This window comes from Castanea sativa, chromosome 4, assembly GCF_040712315.1.
Source record: "Castanea sativa cultivar Marrone di Chiusa Pesio chromosome 4, ASM4071231v1".
Taxonomy (NCBI): Eukaryota; Viridiplantae; Streptophyta; class Magnoliopsida; order Fagales; family Fagaceae; genus Castanea; species Castanea sativa.
The window spans coordinates 14,146,916-14,168,263 of NC_134016.1; the positions used below are offsets into that span (position 1 = coordinate 14,146,916).

At 34.4% G+C, this 21,348-nt stretch overlaps 2 protein-coding genes across 5 annotated transcripts; one reads left to right on the forward strand and one right to left on the reverse strand.

Moving 5' to 3' along the window:
* Positions 1-1,096: 1,096 nt before the first annotated feature.
* LOC142630533 (3'(2'),5'-bisphosphate nucleotidase 1-like) lies at positions 1,097-8,627 on the forward strand. Its single transcript, XM_075804524.1, has 8 exons — positions 1,097-1,372; positions 2,821-2,896; positions 5,736-5,809; positions 5,905-6,110; positions 7,204-7,414; positions 7,507-7,605; positions 7,694-7,847; positions 8,282-8,627. The coding sequence occupies exons 1-8, from the start codon at positions 1,178-1,180 to the stop codon at positions 8,443-8,445; spliced, it is 1,179 nt and encodes a 392-aa protein (XP_075660639.1). The 5' UTR covers positions 1,097-1,177; the 3' UTR covers positions 8,446-8,627.
* A 729-nt stretch (positions 8,628-9,356) lies between these two features.
* LOC142630532 (2-oxoisovalerate dehydrogenase subunit alpha 2, mitochondrial) lies at positions 9,357-13,697 on the reverse strand. 4 transcript variants are annotated; one of them, XM_075804523.1, is made up of 10 exons: positions 13,335-13,456; positions 12,147-12,339; positions 11,826-11,963; positions 11,542-11,724; positions 11,213-11,370; positions 10,986-11,085; positions 10,396-10,507; positions 10,159-10,298; positions 9,864-10,049; positions 9,357-9,672 (listed from the first exon to the last, which is right to left on the reverse strand). In XM_075804523.1, exons 3-10 carry the CDS (start codon positions 11,919-11,921, stop codon positions 9,505-9,507), a joined length of 1,143 nt encoding a protein of 380 aa, XP_075660638.1. In that variant the 5' UTR covers positions 11,922-11,963; positions 12,147-12,339; positions 13,335-13,456; the 3' UTR covers positions 9,357-9,504. The 4 variants fall into 4 exon arrangements, with proteins under 4 accessions (XP_075660638.1, XP_075660635.1, XP_075660636.1 ...); XM_075804520.1 differs by lacking the exon at positions 12,147-12,339 and having other exon boundaries at positions 13,335-13,697; XM_075804521.1 differs by lacking the exon at positions 12,147-12,339 and having other exon boundaries at positions 9,357-9,738; positions 13,335-13,689.
* Between the last annotated feature and the right edge of the window lie 7,651 nt (positions 13,698-21,348).

Below are 21,348 nucleotides of genomic sequence, written 5' to 3' on the forward strand. Positions count from 1 at the left end.
TTTTCCAAGTAATTTGGCTAATAGTACTTTTTTTCCATGTAACAGTAAAAATGTGATAAAAAAAGCATTCATCCAGGATTTTTTTTTTTTTGAAATCAGAAATTCTACTTCCAATTTCTATTAACAAAAAAAGCATGAAATTAGTAATGCTATTTTCAATTTAGAAAAAAAAAAAAAAATCCATATTTGGTGCCAATCACCATAGAATGGACACAATAAGTTCAAAATCCTATAATATTATATTATTATTGCACTCATCTATATATATATATATATATATATATATATATATATATATATATATATATATATAAAAGGAGTGAAACTCTATCTCTTTAACAAGTTCAATTTAAACTTAAACTCATCATTTTTTTTTAAAATAAAAATATTTTTGTTTAATCTAAACTTATCAAGGAATAAAACTCTATCTCTCTAATAAGTTCAACTTTAACTCAAACTCAAATTCAAATTCAAACTCAAACTCAAACTCAAACGTTGATATTATTATTATTATTATTATCTATCTACTCTACTAATGTGATATTTTATGATATGGTGCAAACTTATAGCCATAGATTATTTTTTTGAATGTAACCCAATCTTTTTCATATATTTTTTAGTCATATATATTTTGTTTTGTTTCAATAATTTCTAAGTAGTAAATTATTAGATTCTTTAATATTTTTTGGTATTTCAGAAATTTTAATATCTAAAATTTTGAGTTATTGTTTACAGTATCTAAAATTGTCTGACAAATTTTTTGTAAGCCATGGTTTTTCATTAAATTGTAACATAAATTGAAGTCATACAAGAGCAAATTATGTAATGATGTAATTTTTTAATCAATTTAAGATTTTATAAAATTATTTTAGTCTACCTTACAAATAGATAGATTTTCGTGCATAGTACAAGTTAGCGACCAGTAGAATTTAAACTTATGACGCCGGTTCTATAATAATTGTTGACTTCAATTTATTTTTAGTGTAAGTAAAGCTTAATTTGAACTCTATGTTAACATGAGGAAAAAAAAAAAAAAACCCAAAAACATGGAAAAAAAAAGTCAAAAACAAGAAAAATGAAAAAAAAAAGTTGGTCCAAATCACTTACATCCGGCTATCAAAAAAAGTATCAACCATAATTTCAACGAAAAAAGTGCCAGAGAGAGAGAGAGAGAGAGATGGCTACACTAATAAATTGCTTAAGAGTAGTACCCAAAGTAACAAACACAAACACTGAACCCTTCGTTTCTCTCTTCTCCAAAAGGGTCTCTAGATTAGCAATAGTAGCATCATTTTCGTCCTCAACAATGTCTTACGAAAAGGAACTCGCGGCTGCCAACAAAGCCGCCTCTCTCGCTGCTCGACTCTGCCAGGCATCTCTCTCTCTCTCTCTCTAGTCTTGCCTGTATTCTTTGCTCGTTTTTGGTTTGTATGAATGTGAAAGCACACAATAGAGACATAGACATTCAAAGTTTCTGTTTTTGTGATTATGCAATGTTTGATATCTTGGATGATGCGTGCGTGTATTTTGGTCTGTATTGGGAGTATTGTTAATTTGAAGATAGGGAATCTGTTAATTTGAGAGGAACCCAGAAGCTAAATTCATTGTTTGAGCAAAATTTAGAGCTTAATGGTGTTGTTTGAGTGAAACCCAGATCCTAAAAATGATTATTTTGAACAGCTCAGAGCATAATGGTGTATTTGAGTGAAAGCTGGATCCTAAAAATAATTATTTTGAGCAATCAAGAGCATAGTGGTGTTATTTGAGTGAAACCCAGATCCTAAAAATCATTATTTTGAGCAAAATCCAAGCATAATATTGTTAGTTGAGTGAAGCCCAGAACCCTCACATCATCATTTGAGGAAAATTCAGAGCATAATGGTGTTAGTTGAGTGAAGCCCAGAACCTAAAATTATTGTTTCAAAATTTTTTTTGAGCATGATAATGTAATTTGAGTGATTCCCACAACCTAAAGTGCTTATAACTTATAAGATCAGGTGGATTTTAGATATAGTTGTGCTTGGTTTAGCAATATTGGAACACTGATACTGTTGTTTTATACTGTCTGGACTCTGGAGCAAAAATAAAATTCAAAATTGTTATCCCTTCTCCCATAAAAGATAAAAAAGAAAGAAAGAATTGTTATTCCTTCTTTTTCTAATTCTTTTTGGCTGTTTCCTTTTTATGCAATCTCTAAATGTTGTTAGTGTTTGCGGTTTGAGCCCTGAAATCATTGATTTAGCAAATTCCAAAATCTAAAATTCTAATTTGAGCGAAGGCAATACTGTGGGTTTTACAAATCTTATGGAAATCTTCTTTGTTTGCGGATGGCATGCTGCTTGTGTATTGTGTGATGTATGGGCATATGACACGTCTCATCTTTGTATCTGAGTTGTCATGCATGACATGGTGTTTTGGAAAGGGAAGTTTAAATGCACAGAAATTTAAAAAAAAAACTTTAATTTGACGTTCATTTCACTCAGTGCAGTTTAAATTATGGGATTTTTTGCATAGTGCTTATTTATACCGAGGGTGAACTTCCTCTTCTTATCTGGATATGTGGTATAGACTCATAGACCTAAGCATTTTTTAGAATTAAATAAGGAGTGCATTGTGCAACACATTCCGATCATAGTTCCATATTTTTGTCTGGTTTAATATGACAGTTATGTACCTTTTGTAGAATATGATTGGTCAGTAATTAAGGCCGAAATGTAAAATTTCATCTGGATTTTGTGTTTATGGATATATTGTATTTTTTATTATTATTATTTTTTTTTATGGAAAGCTGATTTGATAGGGTGTCATTTTTTCCTCCAGAAAGTGCAAAAGGAGCTGTTGCAATCAGATGTCCAGTCGAAATCAGATAAAAGTCCCGTGACAGTGGCTGATTATGGTTTGTTGTCAAACTCTTCTGTGCATTCCTTTCATTTTCTAGCAATCTATTGTCTCTCTTTCTTGTTCTCATAGTTAATACATGTGAACCCTGATCACAAAAGGACTTTACGGATTTTTAAGAATGTGTAGCTTAGTCTGGTTTATTGCATAGGCAGAAGAGTGATATAATTTCTTTTAATAAGTATATAACTTTATAGAAAAGTGCAAAAGAGGGGTGCAACCCTAGTACATGAGAGGCGTACAAAGGAACAGCCAAAAAGAAAAAAAGAAAAAACCGGTAAAGTTCAGCTTATCTAAAAATCTATAACATCTGTTGCCAAAGAAGGGTAGGCGGCTAGCTCCTATTAATATAAAGATAGTAGAACAATTACTTCAACTTTATTACCCAAAGTTCTTTTTTTTTTTTTTTTTTTTGGCTTCAGACATGTGTGCATTTCTCTCCCTCCAACTACTCCACATCAGACACAAAGGAATTACCTTCCAAGTTGCAGCGTTGACATTTTTTTTTTTTTTGAAAATCCTCCCCAACATACCAAAATTCAATGATGAACTTTGGCGCAACCCAACTGACCCTAAAAAAAACATTGAATAATATTCAATAGACCACAAATCTCTAGCAGTCACACAATACAGGAAAAGATGATCCACTGATTCCCCATCAAATTTACACATGCAACACCAATCATTAACCTCAATACCCTGTTTAATTTCAATCGTTAGAAGTTCACCCTTTGCAACTGTCCAAGCAACACAGCCACCCATGGAGGAGCTTTAATATTCCAGATAGCTTTCCAAGGGTTTCTGTTGTCTCTCAATGCCTTGTAGTTATCATTCACACAAAAAACATGGCTTTTTGAAATATTCCAAACACCAGCTTTTCTGCACCTTCATAATTTTTTCTAGCAGCATATAAAACATCCTTAAATAACTTAATGGACTCTAATTCCTGATCTTAAACTCCTCTAATAAATGATGGATTACACTGAACGGTACCTCCTGAGAAATCCATGAAATCTGCCACGGTTGAGGCTCTCTAGCTGTTAGAAACTGCTCTGGGCAGGAGTTCTTGAAAGCATCATCCCCACATCAGTGGTCATACCAAAAAGGAATCCTAGTTCCATACCCTACCTCAAAACAATTAAATCCAGTAAAAGTAATCCTTCCATTCCTAATGTCCTTCTAAAGACACACACCATATGAACCACTAGCAACATCTGAACACCAACACCCTAAGAGATTCCATATTTCTTTTCCATCCGTGCTCCAAAGAGAATCCATCTCCACTGCATATTGTCATTGCCATTTCTAAGTAAAGCTCGGTTGAAAACCAATAATCTTCGGATCCCCAACCTCCCAGTTGGATAGTATTACAGTAAGTATTCCAATTGATTTGGTGGAATTCATTACTCCCCCATACCACCCCATAAGATATCCATTTGAACACCCTATCCTATATGCAATTCTAGCGGGAACAAGGGACAAAGACTTGAGATAAGTGGGAAGGCTAGAATGTTTACTCTTTATCTATGTGAATATATCTTCCTTTGATAGATAAATCTTGGGTAAACCATAATTTTGGTCCCTTAAATCAAATTTAAAATGTTTAACTTTGAACCTTCAATTTTCTGAAGGTGGCATTTTAGTCCCTCCATTAATTTTCCATCAAATTTATGCCATGTGATTTAAGGCATCCTCCAATGTGGTTATTATCTGAGGGGCACTAGTTTTATTTTTCTCTACTTGTCTCCTTTTTTACTCCCCCGTTTCCAACCTCCTAGGCTGCAACCCCAAAAAAAAAAAAAAAAAATCATCCACACTCAATTCATCCCAAATTAGCATACCCAAAAACCACAAAATTATTGTGAACTTAGACCCCAAATCAAGCCAGCAATTGGTTATGAGGCTTTGTATGTGGCTGCAATGGTGGGCATGTGTTATGTGGTGCCACAGGCTTTGTTCCCCAACTGTAAAACCGAGTGAACTTGTTCAATCCCTTCTAACTCAGTCTCCAGCACCACCTTCACCACCATGTTGATGCTGGATGTAGGTCTTCACCAGCAAGATGGTGTTGGATTTAAGTCCTTTCTTAAGTGAGAATGTCAGCCATGAAATGGATAAACTCGGTGACTCATACTCAGCACCCGCAAGACTCATTGGATGTCACCTGGTCAATTGGGAGATGAAGCCATAGATGGCTCAGGGAAAGAAGGCCAATGTTGCCACAACCACGTCATATCCTGAGCCGACTTTGAAGTTGATGACTTTTGGGTTTGGCATGATCGATACGGTTAGGTTTATCACTTATGCAATGATCTAAAAAATAATGACAAGTTGGAGCGTGGGAAACTCAACACCATTGAGTCTTGTGTTTTGCTGAACATGTATTGTTCTTCAGGTTATCCTTTTGTATATATCCTGTATACATGAGGTCATTCTGTTTTCCTAAAACAATTTCATTATTACTTATCAAAGCATACTCTTTTCAGGGTTATACTATATGCAATTCAGTAACTTTTGACCTGAATGTGTTACTTTAAATTTCTGTTAATAGAACATGTTGCATATATAACCATATCAGTAGGTCTTTTTTATCAATAGGTATTCTAATAACTGTCACATTGTCCACAGTCATGCTTTAAATTCACTGAATTGGATATCCAATTTTCTGTGCGTATGTGGCTGTTGTGGTTAAATTTTTTTGTTTTCACCATTTCAATAAAGGCTATGTTATAAATTATGTTGGTCATTCAAGTGCTTGTTCCATTTTTAACTTTTAGGATTGACATGAACTGAAATTGATTGCCTTTTTGTTTCTATTGCTTACCTATGATTTCCAGGTTCACAAGCCCTGGTTAGTTTTGTGCTGGAGAATGAACTTTCTTCTGAATCATTCTCATTAGTGGCTGAGGAGGTGAGTGTGAATGCTTTTGCTAGACTATCCAGAGACATGCAGATGCTGTATTCTTTTCTCCCAGTTGAACGATCTTTAAAGCTTAAATTTTCTAGGATTCAGGAGATCTTCGGAAGGAAAGTGGCCAGGAAACATTACAGCGTATTACAAAACTTGTGAATGATACTCTTCTCAGTGATGGATCATTTAGTGTTTCTTCTCTAACCACAGAAGATGTGCTTAGGGCCATTGACAGAGGCAAGTCTGAAGGTGGTTCTCATGGGCGGCACTGGGTTTTGGATCCAATAGATGGCACTAAAGGGTATGGTTTAAAACTTAGAATATGACTAGTGCTTTAAGGATTTGATCTCTTACCCAAAAAAGAATTAGGTATCTCAAATAGCATGTTGTTGTTATAAGCATTTAGTTAAATATAGATGGAGTTTTTTCTGGACTTGTATAAAATGGTAACAGCTCAACCTTGGTGGCAATAACTAGCAAAATTGGAGCTTACTGGATCAAAGGTTTGGAAAGATTTCTGTATAAATTTCCTTTGAAAAAATGTTCTTGATTGATTGTGTGCTTATGATTTTGATCATTTATTCTTTCCACCAATAGATTTATATATGTTGATAGCTCTTGAATTTGTTGTTTCTTGGCTACATTCATCTAGACATGAAATGATTAATATAAACTTATAAGGCTGATACCAATGAGCTGTAGCTCAAAGGGCACTTTGTCCTCCCTTAATAATTGGATGGACAGTAAGGTCATGGGTTCTGAACTCATGGGGTTTGTGTATAATTAATTATAAAAAATAAATGTAATAGGCTGATACTGGAATGGGAAATTTATGAAATATGGCATCTGATGTTCTGCTTTGGGACGTATGATTTTCTGCATGTTAACATGGAACAGTAGGCAATGTGTAATGCTTTCATCTGAACTAATAATGTCCTAATGCTTTCCTCTTGTGGATACTAAAAGTTCTTTTTCACAATTGTTTCTGTCCATTTCCATATGCCTTTATTGTTTCTGAGCCTTCCTGAAGTCCTGGTTTTTCCTCCATGTGATCCAAATCACTGGTAACTTTTGGCGTCACATGAGTGATGGGACATAAATTGATGCATGGAAATGTTTGCAAAGATTTGATTAATATAATGACAAAATTAGCTATGGTGACATCTCAGGTGTTTGGCATTGTGATAGGAAATGAAGTACGTTTAGAAGACTTAAGGAACTAGACAAAAATCAGTGGTCTCTAACTCTCTTTGGCGAAACTTCCTTTTTCATTGCTTTGTTTTGAACTTTCTATTTGCTGATTTATATATTTTATCAATGATTCACTTGTCAACTGAGTGCTTATTTTCTTTATGCATTCACTTGTCAATTGAGTGCTTCATATTTTGTAATAGATTTCTAAGAGGAGACCAATATGCTATAGCACTGGCATTGCTAGATGAAGGGAAAGTAGTGTTGGGCGTCCTGGCTTGTCCAAATCTTCCATTAGTTTCCATTAGTGGTGATAGTCAGCATTCTTCACATGATGAAGTGGGTTGCCTTTTCTTTGCCAAAGTTGGTGCAGGAACGTATATGCAGTCACTGGATGGTTCTTCGCCAAAAAAGGTTCTCACTTGTAGGAAGTTATATCAGTGCATACTGTATTTATATAGGTATTTGGCACTTCAAACCAGTTGTCTTTTTATTGCCCGTTGTAGGTGCATGTCAGTACTACTGAAAATCCAGAGGAAGCATCACTCTTTGAATCCTTTGAAGCAGCACACTCCCTGCATGACTTGTCTAGCTCCATTACAAAAGTAGTTTGTTCTCTATTCTCCTCTATTAATACTGTTATTGCTGTTATTCTTTTAAATTTCTTGTTTTAAAATATTTATTTGTGGACAGAAACTTGGTGTCAAAGCACCACCGGTTAGAATTGACAGCCAAGCTAAATATGGGGCACTGTCCAGAGGAGATGGAGCTATATATCTGCGATTCCCTCATAAAGGATACCGTGAGAAAATATGGGATCATGCTGCTGGGTGCATTGTTGTGACTGGTAATGAAACTATGTTTTCCATCTTTCTTTTCTCTCACAACTTAAAGTGGCCTAGGTACAGGTCTCTTTTTTGGATATCCTGTCTTTCTCACTTTTTTCTGATACCTCATGATGATGATATGTATTATTATTATCTCACAATTGAAGGCTTTAAACTAATAAAGCATTCAACTAGTGATGACTCCATAAACACAATAGGCATAGGGAGGGGCCCTATGCAAAATTAGTGAGACTAGGAGATATCAGCTGTGTCAGTTAATTAACATGACAATGAGCTTTAGCCCTAATGTACATAGCATGGTTGTGGTTAAGGTTGGTTGTGGGTTCAATACCCATACCAGATGCATGTGAAACTGATCAGTAATAAGAAGCATTTATTTAACTTGCATATCTGGTACCTGTGCTTATGGAAATTCTTTAATGAACTTTTGCAGAGGCCGGTGGTGTGGTGACAGATGCTGCAGGGAACCCTTTGGATTTTTCTCAAGGAAGATACCTTGATCTTGACACAGGCATAATTGTTACCAATCAGAAATTGATGCCATCACTCTTGAAGGCAGTTAGAGAATCCCTGGATGAGAAAAATTCATCCCTGTGATTTTCCTGTTGAACACGAGATCCAAATCCTGGATTTTGTTTACCAAAAACAACTCAAATAATTGGAATGAGCTGTAGTTCAATTACTATAAAATAACTCAGTGATTTTTACCTTTATACTGGTAAGTGTAAAATTTTGTAATTTGATGTAATGAATTCTGTGATTAGATCCTTGTTACCGAATTTGAGCATCCTTAGGTACACCCACAAGAATCTAAACGTCCATGGCTATGAGTTTTGAGACTTCTCCATTAATAATTAGTGGTGCCAGTAATCATTTGTTTAATTAATTAATTCTAAAAAGATAACCTTTTATTTTATTTTCCTTCCAAAATGTTAGCTTGACATTTAAACAAGCAACATTCATGGTGAGAGTGATGTTATACATACTAATTAGTTATTAGTTATTACAATATTACGTAAGAAACCACCTTCAATAAGATCTTGTTACCTGATAAACCATAAATTTACAGCATGGCACCTATAAATGGTTACATAACCATAGTTCCTGCCAGTGGGTCTTTCCGTTGGAACTCCACAAATCTTAACACTTGAAATCTAGATAAACTCTTTAACGCCACAAATCCCATACCCCTAGTGTGTTCAAACTTCAAACCCCAACCTCTGTACTTAATAGGTAAAGCAATATCATTAGACTACAAATTCATTCATAGGCCTATCATTGAATTGGTTTTTTATGGATCACATTATAGTGTGGGGTCAACTTGAAGCCAAGAAAGGCAGGCGAGAAACTAAAGAAAACTAAAAAGCTGCAAAGGGAAAATAGATTCAAGAGTCTTGTTGGAGACTGCTCAGATTCAGTTGCAAAGATGTGCTGTTTGTGTCACTATCATATATTGGACAAAATGTGCAAGAGCTCACATCTTTGGAGCATCAACGTTGGATAAAATATACCTTTGAGAGGGCTAATTGCATATTACCCTTGAAACTGCAAGCGTTGAATCTTTCAATTACAATGGTTGTGATAACAAAAAATTCAAGAGAACAAATTCAACCTTTATTGGAAGTAGATTCCAAGTATAAAAAGAATCGTCGAAGTCTAGGCAGGAACATCTGATGGGTAGTCCCGTGGGTGTCTTCTGATTGTCTCTCTAAGCAGTTTCTCCTGCTCGTGGAGATTGGATGGGGGAACATCATATACATCTGTGAAAATGTCTGCCACTGGAGGTTTCTCAGCTTTTTCTGCAACTTGAATTGCATGCAGTAGCTGTACCAAAAGCATCATCAGTGCAAAACTTTCATCCTATAATACTTATATTTGAGTGTGACTATCCTGAAAACATGATCAGGATGCTCATGAGAAAACTTTTGAAACAAAAGAATTAAAGAAAGCATAGTGCAGAATTTTTATTATACACATGGTCTTGAAATTGCTTCAGATATATATGTAAGTTCTACCTGCTGCCTCACACTGCTTCTGAACTCTGACTCAGCCTCACTGCTCCACCAATATTTGCTTTCAATCCATTTTCTAAATCTAGTTACTGGGTCTCGTGCCCATTTCCACCATTCAATCTCATCAACTGGACGATACTTGGTGGAATCATCAGACGTGGAGTGATGTCCCACTCGATATGTTAGAGCCTGCAATGAAAAAGATCAAACCAAAATCTGTAGTCAGAGCATCTGGATTCTAGAGTTCATCATGGTGCCTCTCAAAGCCCGAGAGGTTGTAAAAAAAAATCCTTATTACCTCAATTAAGATTGGTCTGTGTTCAGTTATTGCCATTTTACGTGCAGCATGAACTGCACCATAAATTGCAAGTGCATCATTACCATCTACACGAATACTTCGGACTCCATAAGCAGAGCCTCTAACAACTACACCATCACCTGCCAATGAATGGGTGAAAAATGTGTCAGGGTACCCAAAGACTTTCCCTAATAAGAATTGTCAACATACAAGAATCCATAAGAAAAAAGAAAATACTTCTAAACTGGTCTGAAGTAGGGGTGCTGATAGCCCATCCGTTGTTTCGACAGATAAATATTACTGGGGCCTCCAAAACCGCCGCAAAATTTAAAGCAGCATGGAAATCTCCCTATCACATTACTCAACGTATTAGAAGATAAACAACCCAAAGAAATGCTTCTCAAATTAAAAAAGCCCCTTGGACTGCTAATGGAAATGAATCATTTTACATGTTTTTCATAGCCACTAAAAAGCTTTATCCTTTGTTCAGATGGCGGGCGGTGGGGGGGGGGGGCTGTGGGGGGAAGATTGTTAAAATATCTGTTCTAGACATGCCCTTAAGTGTGTTCTCTAATTCTCAAGAATAGGGTCAATGTAAAATGGTGAAGTTACTACAAAAACTAAATAGTCACTTGCTAAAAAAGAATTAGAAAATATTAACAACAATCTATCTGCCTTTGTATGCTATATACAGGAAATGGAATAGGCTCATTTCAAATACTATGACAATCAAAATTTTCTGAACATACTTTCCCATTATAATCTCATCAGCATTTTGAAAAGAAGAAGAAGATTTTTCTCTTCTGATAATGCTGATACAAATATACCTCACTTGAGCCACCATCACCAAAATAGGTAACTGCACATGCGTCTTTTCTATCCATCTTCAGAGCATATGCAGCACCAACAGCATGGGGAAGTTGTGTTCTGCAAACAGTAGGAAACACTTGTGGCATGACTTGCTTGATTTTTGCCATAAGAAACTCTATATGACCTCCTTAATGGATAAGCAATCAGCTTTGTAAATTGTGAATAGACAAGGTTCATATCTTACGCAATTGTTGATGATACAGTAAAGTAATTGTGCTTGTTAGAGCCATAATGGACAGGCATCTGCCTGCCTTTTCCATGATCAGCTTTATTTACAAAACACTGATTTGCAAATTCTTGAAGGGTGAAACCACGCCATAATAGCACTCCTGGCTCTCTGTACTGCAAGGAATATCATATAAGCCTAGTCTAGCATCAATTTTAAACTTGCATGTATCAAATTACAATATAATGTGATATATCAAAACGACGGAGATGGTGATGAGCGTGTTTGTGCATACTGCTTGGAAGGATTGTAAGGGAAGAACACATATGCATGAATGTGCTTGTAACCTGAGGGAAGACATGGTCATCAGCAGTGAGAGCTGCTGCAGTTGCAATATTGATGGCCTCCTCTCCAATTGTGGTCAGATAAAAGGAAATTCTTCCTTGCCTTTGTGCTTCATAAAAAAGAGTGTCCATGGTTTGAAGTGTAATCATGTCAGTGTACATTTTTACAGCAAGTTCCTCGCCGACCTAATTACAGTGGTATCCCATAGATCATTAGGATCTTTTGTGATTATATACGGTTATGGAAAAAAAAAATCCATCTTCTGTGAAATGGGGGAGTGAAATACCTGTACTAAATTGCTGCCCAAAATCAGCTGACCATTGTCATCAAGGACTCTGTAGCATTGTGTACGCTCCTCAGGGGATTCAGATATGAATGTCATTTTAGGAGAGAATCTAACCTTTCCTCCTGGAAAATCCAAGACCTGAAATTGAAGATAGATTCAGTGAGTACAAATAACAGCATGCACGTGGAACGTTATAATTGATGTCCTGACTAGGCATTGACGGTTCATTAGGAAGCAACTGAAATATATCTTTGGTCGTACCTTTCTATGGAAATAAATTTGTATGAGAAGTTGTGGGGGCCTGTAATCTATCCATAATACCTTGTATGTCTTATTATATATTCTGACAACCAAGCAAGTGGCATTGGCCTACAAGTCTTCTGACTGACGTATCCAAAATACAGAAAGTTATGATCACCCTGGAAATTTCTAATAGCCAACTCTTTCACGATCTTTATTAAACCAGTTGAGAAATCTTACAATGGCCATTGCAAGTTATTCCTTCGTCTGATTGCTTCCCAAAATATTGGAAAATATAATAAGTGTCATATGTGAACATGACTTGAATTACATCAAACCATGGGATATCTTCATCAAAATAAACAAGAAAATTTTCTCACACCACATTTGTAACTTTACTAGATGATTTCTGAATTGGACATGATCATCATCCTGGTACACATGACCATCAATTGCGTTGAATTTGATTTATGGAAGGTCATTTCGCCATTTTGATTAAAAAGAATGGAATGCCAATACTCCTAAACTAGTCCATTTAAGATATGGAATAAAGATACCTTGTAAATTTGTAAACGTGACTCTTACTTTTATTTCAATCCATTTAGTATGGAAAGCTCTAACTCTAAACTAGAAACATTATTCACCACTCCACTAAACATGCGCTGTGGATTACACCAAATTAAAATACACTTGACAGCATGAACATGCAAATTTTACAGTTTATTATAATATATCTGATTATCCAGAAATATAATACCTAAAATATTACAACATAGCCCATCAATTCATGTAATTCCAATATAGAAGCTAAACAGGTGCAGTTTAGAGGGGGCATCAGGATCCAGTTAGTTTGAGTTCACTTAAAATTTTGCCAGCTAGCAATGTTTTTGGCCACTAAAAGCAATACTAAACTTCTAAAAGGCAGGCCTTATTTGTTCATCCAAAAACATGACCTTTCTACAATTAATTAATTATAAGTAAAATCACAACATCAAGATGGATTCAATTAATCTTACCATAAATAATAAACAAAAGCATAATTGAGGACCAAGTTGCCAATTCAGATAATCAGCCCTGCCAATTATTGCTTTCTACTGGTTCCGTGAATCCGTGAGACAATGAGTATGACACATTATAATTTATCAAACACATGGAAAAGCAACACAAGAAACAATATGATTTGGTCATATTCAAACCACTAATATACAAAAAATTCAACATACAATAAAAGGGTTCCAATTTTTATTTTTTGGGTAAGTTTTATTGTACCTTGTTGTCATCAGCATCATTGAGAGAATTCAATTGTTTTTCGGGTTTGGTTGATTTGAAACGACAAGCAGAGAAAAGAGTTGCTTTGACACTCAAATCTGCAACTGGGTTTCCTAGATTATGAGCAATTGGAGCTTTAACTGGAAATTCTTGATGATGGGATGAAGTAGAATTCCAAGAACAGGGGGTGATCATATCAAACAAACCCATCCTGTATTTTAGAAGGTTGATAAGTTTTGGTGATTTCCTCATGCACAAAGCCATGAGAGATAGAATCAAAGATTGAAATTAGTTTCAAGTATAACAAACTGAACTGAAAATGGAGAGACAGAGACAGAAACAGAGAGAGAGAGAGAGACACACACAAAACCTTCAACGCAATCCCATTTATGAGTATGGTTAGGTCCATGATTGCATGACACGTCAGATTTTTTAAAAAAATGTCTCCTTTTTTATTTTTAATTTTTAATTTTTTATTATAGATATTCACCATAAAAATGTCTCCCTGTTCCTTTTCTTTTCGGTACAAATACTCCTCCATTTATGCCTTATCCGCACTAGATAATACTATTAAAGTATGCTATGTCCACCAAGACAAAAAAATAAAAATAAAAAAGGGAAAAAGTTTGGTAATAACTATCCTTTTTAAAATTATCTTTTTGTTCATCATGAATTTTGATAAATCAATTATAGGATTATATTTTCTTTTTGAGATTAAATTTTTTTAAGATGTGGTATAAAACTTATGTTTTACCTTTTTAATAATAACATGTCATCTCATTTTATTACATATTTAAGAATAAGTACAATTACACCCAACTAATTTTAATATCTATAAAAAAATCTAACCAAATTAGGTTTTTATTGAAATGTTATTAAGTGTGGTAAGATGTATTGAATTTTAAGTAAAAATCTTGAAAGCTCGGATTTGTGTGTAAACACAAGAGCTGTTTAGACCCCCAATTTTAAAAAAAAATTACGGCTCGGTTGTTTTTACTTAACTAAGTGCGGAAACAAGAGTAAATGAAGCGCAATCAACCGATACTACTCTAGTGCATAAACATGAACAACAAATAATAAAAGTAAAGTACAAGAGTAAGGGAAGAGAGATGCAAACACAAGATAACACGGCGATGTGTTATCGAAGAGGAAACCGAAGAACTCGGCAAAAAACCTCTCCGCCGCCCTCCAAGCGGTAAATCGATCCACTAGACAATAAGTTGGGATACACAAATAGCAAGAGACCCTCCAAGCCTAATCTACCCAATGTACCTAAGCCCTCTAAGCTCTTACTCCAATGAGACTTCTTGGAACCGTGTCTTATCTAACTTTTCGGATCCCGCAATACGTCTGATTGCATTCGCCAAGCCTCACCGGCTTCTTTTGGCAAATCCCCAAAGCTTCCCAAAATCCAAAACACTCCTTGCACTCTGAAAATGTGTGAGTTGTGTTTAGGTAAAAATCTCCTCTCAAGATGAGTGTGTGTGTTGTTGAAAACCTATTTAGAGTTTTTCTCTTTGAATGACCTCTCATACTTTTGTGCGTAATGAAAGTATATATAGTGTAGATGAAGGGTAAGAAAGTCGCACTTAAAAATCTTTCAGGCAGAGAGTTTCGCGGGTATCTCGCGAGAAGGCCTTACCCGCGAGACACTTGCAAAATCCTCTAGGCTGGCACGACTCTTCAGCTTCCAACGTGTGCTTCTCACGTGGCTCTTTCACGGGTTAACTTCTAGTGAGACACTCACAAAATCTACTGATTCTTCATTTTATGCTTGATTCTTCATCAATTTAATACTAAACCCAATACAATAAAATCTCACAAAATACAAGGAACAAATTAAAGCAATTACAACACTTTTTGTCATGGAATAAAGCCAACATAAAAAATAGTTGTAAATCACAACTTTACAAGTACGGTGTGGCAATTTCTTATTACCAAATTCGGACTCTTTCTTCTTATATCCTTTATACTTAAAAAAAATTATAGAAGATCAAATATTAATAGCTATGTTATTTATTAAATATTTAAAATTATGCATAAGAAATAAGTTTATGGATCAAAAAGTAAGTAACATCTAATTGATACAAAATTTGACATGTGTGTTAAGAATATAAAGAATATGAAATCTAATGATTAAATTTTCAAAATATATAGTCATGCTAATTTTTTTAGTGGGTGTTGTAGCCATCAGCTAAAATTAAGTTTGTAGCAAACTTTGTTGATATATATTAGCCTCATCACATGCGTTTTGCGACTGTAATGATGTTTTTTGTTTTTTTTTTGTTTAGTATCATAATGTTTAAAAGTGAGATAAAGATAGTGTCCTAATTTTTAGGATCTTTCTCTACATGATTATAAAAAAAAAGTTATTTATATGTGGGTTTAAAGTTTGAAAATTTGAATTTAAAATAAAAGTGGTAATTCAAATAAAGAAGAGAAAGGAAAAAAAAAATCTAGAACTTAGAAACAGTAAATTACTCTTTTAAGATAATCTCAGAAAATTTTAGGTAGCAGATTGTTATTATTGAGTAAAAAGTTGATATCAATAGTTAGCCAAGATTAAAACCACTATTAACTTACCACCTAGGATTTTTTTTGAAATTATTTTTGAAGTAGTGTTTCTCATTATTAAAAGCTTTTTTTTTTAATCTCCAAAATTAATATAAAAATATTATTTACCAAATGATTATTGAGATTATGGGGAATGCTAGCATAATGGAGATTATATGAAATCTCTTTACTCGTTTAGGACTAATAAATATCTTATGAGCTCACTTTTTGGAGGGGGCTCACATATCATTGATTCCATGCATCTCTTGGATCCATAATTTGTTTGTGACATGTTCCATGGAGTGGGCTCACTGGATACTGTTAGGATTAGTGCCCTAAAATCCTATTGTACAATGTTGTATATGATATTATGTATGACGTTATGTTATAAATAATGAAGTTGTTTTATTATCTAAAATAATGGTAACATGAATATTTGGATATTATTATATAGTCCTTAAGAAGCATAATATGTAATTTATGTGATTTAGTCACAGAAGACATAAATCACAAGTTCTTTGTAAACTCAAAATCTTAGTTCGTAGTTGGTGATGAAATTGGGCATTTTATATGTGAAGACTATAACGTGTCAACTAAGATGGTTTATCTTGATAATGGAAGTAGAAACTTCTAGTTGATATGTGTTGAGGGGGAAATTGATGCCTCTGAATAAAATATGGGGAAGCCAAGCTGAAACTCGACGATAGGCTCTTGAGATGATGCCGAAAGACTTTCGGTGTAGTGATAAACCTATCCAAGCAAGAAATAAAGGCTGTACCTTGATAAAACAGCAATAAAAGCCCAATAAAAATACTTCACAATAGTTAACTAGTACATTAGTGATCTTGTTTTGTTAGTACAAGAAAAATAAATTCTTCAGCGATAGGGTGAAACTAAACTTAAAGTCCAGTCAGTCAATTATTAAATAGATTTAAGAAAGTGTTCACTTCTGGAGGTCCTTGTGTGTCTTGGTCAGGGGAATCTATTGTACTTTCAGTCATTATTACATCAATATGAGGAAAGAATTCTATTGTTACAAATACATTATATCCTTCAATAGTAAAACAAAAAGTAAAAATTTAAGGTTCCATTTTTAGGCATATATTGTCTTCCGGCATTCATATATTGTCACTGGTTGCTGTGATAATTAGAAATTTATACATTCATTCTACACGATCCATTCTCCATCTATATTGGTCATTCGTGGTCAGCTTCAAGGTATTTGTAATGTATCTTCTTGAGTTCAATTTTCAAACTCAAGTTGTCTTCAAGCTTCCACCTCGAGTTTGAAGGGAGATGTGAAAGATATTATGTTTATGAGTTAATTATGTATTGGTCTAAGAGGCCCAATTATATAGTAAAGCTTAAGAATACTATAGAGAGGGAAACCATCCTGACCTATTACAAGCTGACACATCATACTACTAAATCCACAAAATACGACCTATTACAAAGTGCCATGTACTGCTACTAGGTTTTGCCGTCACTACTCCAAAACTAACAGAAATTTGCCAAGTGTCATTGAAATAGGGGCATAAATAGCATGCAAAAAAAAAACCAATCACACATCAGCGCGTGTAAGCGATGACACAGACAGTCCAATTGGGTGCTGACATGTGTCACCTTGATAATCAAAAAATTTCGGCCAATCAAAAGATGCCACATGTCTTGGAGAAAAAGTCTTAAAGCTCCTCTAATCAAATTGTGACACATGTCACCAATCAAGCTTCGCCACATGTCGCTCACCTTTCTCCAAACTCCTATAAATAGAAGCATTCCTAAGGCATTTCAAGACACCAAGACACCTTGGGAGAGATCTTGGAACACACACACACACACACACACATGCATCCATGCCACAAGCAGCATCAAAGGAGATTCAGAAGTATAGAAGCTCTGTTGGAATCAAACCCTAAAGCCTCCAGGAACTTCAAGTAACTTCAACCTCGAATATGAAGAACATTCGAAGCAGAATCATCCAAACTATCTGCCTAGATCTTAAAGGTTGCTAAAATCAAGCCCAAAAGCCTTCAGAAACTTCAAGAAACAAAAAATTGGTGAAGCTCTTCGGATTCAAGCCTCCAAAGCCCCGAAGAACTTCCGTAAAAAACCTTTGAATACGAAGAACATCGAAGAGAAATCATCCAAATCATCTACTTAGATCTCAAAGTTCACTGGAATTAAGCTCGAAAGCCTCCAAAAACCTCAACAAACCACAAATCAGTGAAGCTCTACAGATTCAAGCCTCTAAAGCACCAAAGAACTTCCACCACAAACCTTCAAAAAAGAATAATGCACGAAGAACACGAAGAACACATGAAGAACACACGAAGAACACGAAGAACGTGAACAACAAAGGATTTCTAACAAGCTCATAGCCAGAGATTCATTGTAATTCTGTTTCAAAGATCTTCGATCCATTCTTCAGTCAAATTGATGTATATTTGGTGTTCGAATCAAAATCACATTACTACAATTCCAATCAACAAATCTTTTAAGGAGATTGAATTAGATGATCACTCTTTTGTAAACATAGATAATTGTACCACACATTTATCAGCACAAATTTGCATTTGTGAAACTATTTTACGCGTTTGACTTTATTTCGAACTAAGAAATTTAGTCGTCCACAAATTCCTAACCCTAACTCCTAATTTTTATACATATCCTGCTTAATTAGGGTTTATTGTCAACAACAATAATTGAGAATATAGTAAAGATATAGCTAGCCATTGAGAGTTTTCTTCCATGGACATAGGCCGTTAAGATGGACCACGTAACCTTGCATTCTCTCTCTTCTCTATATACTCTCTTTATTTAACTATATATTCTAACATGTTCAAATTAACTTTGAGAGGATGTTTCATTAAAAAGAAGAAAAAACTTTGAGGGATGATTGAATAAGTCACACCATAAATATCATGGACTGAACTTTTGTAATTCCTAATAGATTTAACTTTTAAGGTCATCGGGGTGAGGGAGGGGGATGGCCTCCTTGGGCTTTTCAAATTGTCCCCCTCCCCCACTATTTTATTAGAAAAAAATTTAATTAAATTACAGTTAAATTTTACATAGTAACCCTTCCGTTTTAGGGAAAAAAACTTACATACTATATCTCACTATTTTCTTATAATATTTTATCCCCCCCCCCCCCCCCCAACACACACACACACACACACACACACACATATATATATATATATATATAGAGAGAGAGAGAGAGAGAGAGAGAGAGAGAGAGAGGATATAGCCAATCATATATTAAAGTCTATGAATACCTAACCTTAACTCCTAATCTCTATACATATCCATCTTAATTAGGGTTTATTGTCAACAACAATATTTGAGAATATAGTAAAGATATAGCCATTAAGGGTTTTCCTCCGTGGACATAGATTATTAAGACGGACCACATAATCCTTGCATTCTCTCTCTTCTCTCTATATACTCTCTTTATTTTTCTATGTATTCTAACATGTTCAAATTAACTTTGAGCAAATGTTTCATTAAAAAGAAGAAAAAACTTTGAGGGGCACCATAAATATTGTGGGTACTCAGGATTTTCACCTCTTGGGCCAAGGGCTTTTTGCCTTGTAACCTTGTTTGGCTTGACACCTTGTCTCCCAGATCGAAGAGAACTCCTCCCACTTTCTCACTTAATAACTGATGGTACACTCTTCTCTTCGGCGCAAGCTTATAAGTGAGAAAGTGGGAGGAGTTCTCTTCGATGTGGGATACAAGGTGTCAAGTCAAACAAGGTTACAAGGCAAAAAGGCCTTGGCCCGAGAGGTGAAAATCTTGAGTACCCACAAATAATATGTACTGCGCTTTTTTAATTCCCAATGGTTTTAACTTTTAAGGTCATTGGGGTAAAGGAAGGGGATGGCCTCCCTGGGCTTTTCAAATTGTCCCCCTCCCCCACTATTTTATTAGAAAAAAAAATTAATTAAATTATGGTCAAATTTTATATAATAACTCCCTTCAGTTTCAGAGAAAAAAAATTACATATTATATCTCACTATTTTCTTATAATATTTCATTTTTTGCCATATAAAGCATATTTTCATAAAAATATATTACTAAATCTATTTGTTAAAGTGAAGAGCCTTATAACTCAATTTGTTAGCAATTTAGGATATCCAAGACATTCCATATTTTTTGAAACCAAATTCTTTTCATTTTGCATTTATAGAGCTAGAGATATGGAAATCCAAGGAGTTTTTTTATTTTTTTTATTTTATTAGAAGAAAAATTATAATATTTTTATGGTTAAAAGTTTGGGGCATGTTATATCTTAGGTTTTAGACCCCTATAAACATAGTTTGTTTAACCAAATTTACAGTCAAGTTGCTACTTAGTTCAATTAAATAGATTTAGGTTAAACAAATATCAGTCATATCACAAATAGTGGAAAAGTAAAGAACACAGCAATATGATGATCGAGGAAAATAATGAAACTGTTTAGTTTCAAGGAAAAAAACTTAGAAAGGATTTAATCTAAAACAATCTACAACGTAACAATTTACTAATAGAATGGAAGTTTTACAAAAGACTTAACCCTAAATCTAATACTACCTCATGTAGTACTTACACATGTGACAACACGCAACTCCGAATCCACGGGCTCTTCTATAATGAATTTGTTGCATACAAACACTCTAGTTTATGACTTTGAGTACTCCACTCAAAGGTTTAGATTATCAACTTTGGTTGACTTGATTTGCAGCAACTTATCTCCACTGATATTAGTAATTGGATCTTCTTTCTGGTAGATGCTTGTTGAGTTAGAAGGTTAAAGAACCTCACAAATCTCACAGGAATAACTGACAAGCCTTGAAAAATGTGTATTAGAGTTTCATTTTTATACCTAGCAGTGTTGGACTCAAACCGTAAACGTTTCGCGGGCTTTTGAGCCTAATTTAAAATCTACAGAAATCAAGTCTCAGTTGGCCGAAGGACACACTCGATCAGTTGAACCTTGCAATTTCTGATTTCCTCTTTCTACAGTTTGTATGTTCTTGAATCTTGACTTGTATTAACTTCAGCAATGTCTAAACCTCTTCAAAGACACTAAGATCTTATACTAGACTAGTTTTTGTATTCGATTTGCCAGCATACAACAAAATTAGTTCCTAAACATTTAATCCTAAATATTTAGAACCTAACATTATACTTTTTCACCCACAAATTTTTTAATTTATTTTCTTCTTTATTATATTTCTCTTATTATATTGTACATGTTACGGTATATAAAAGTGACATTTATTTTGTGGATTTAAAAATTAGTAATAAATTTAGCTTGGTCCCCTTGAAAAAAAGTTCGAACTCTGTTTAAAGTTCTCATTTGGATTAAACTAACTTGACTATATAATTTGAAAATCTAATTGTTAAATTGCATGTTTTTTATATTCTTAACACACATGTCTAATTTATTTTTTATGCATAATATTAAACTACAAAA

Bases quoted from the DNA above. Each gene is read 5' to 3' on its own strand.
- LOC142630532 (XM_075804520.1), bottom strand. From the start codon at position 13,598: ATGGCTTTGTGCATGAGGAAATCACCAAAACTTATCAACCTTCTAAAA. The intron at 11,964-13,334 runs GTACAATAAAAC...CTTCAATTTCAG, and splicing joins ATGATGCTGATGACAACAAG to GTCTTGGATTTTCCAGGAGG. The intron at 11,086-11,212 runs GTAAGATATGAA...TACTGTTTGCAG, and splicing joins ACTGTATCATCAACAATTGC to AACACAACTTCCCCATGCTG.
- LOC142630533 (XM_075804524.1), top strand. From the start codon at position 1,178: ATGGCTACACTAATAAATTGCTTAAGAGTAGTACCCAAAGTAACAAAC. The intron at 2,897-5,735 runs GTTTGTTGTCAA...TATGATTTCCAG, and splicing joins CGTGACAGTGGCTGATTATG to GTTCACAAGCCCTGGTTAGT. The intron at 5,810-5,904 runs GTGAGTGTGAAT...TAAATTTTCTAG, and splicing joins TCTCATTAGTGGCTGAGGAG to GATTCAGGAGATCTTCGGAA.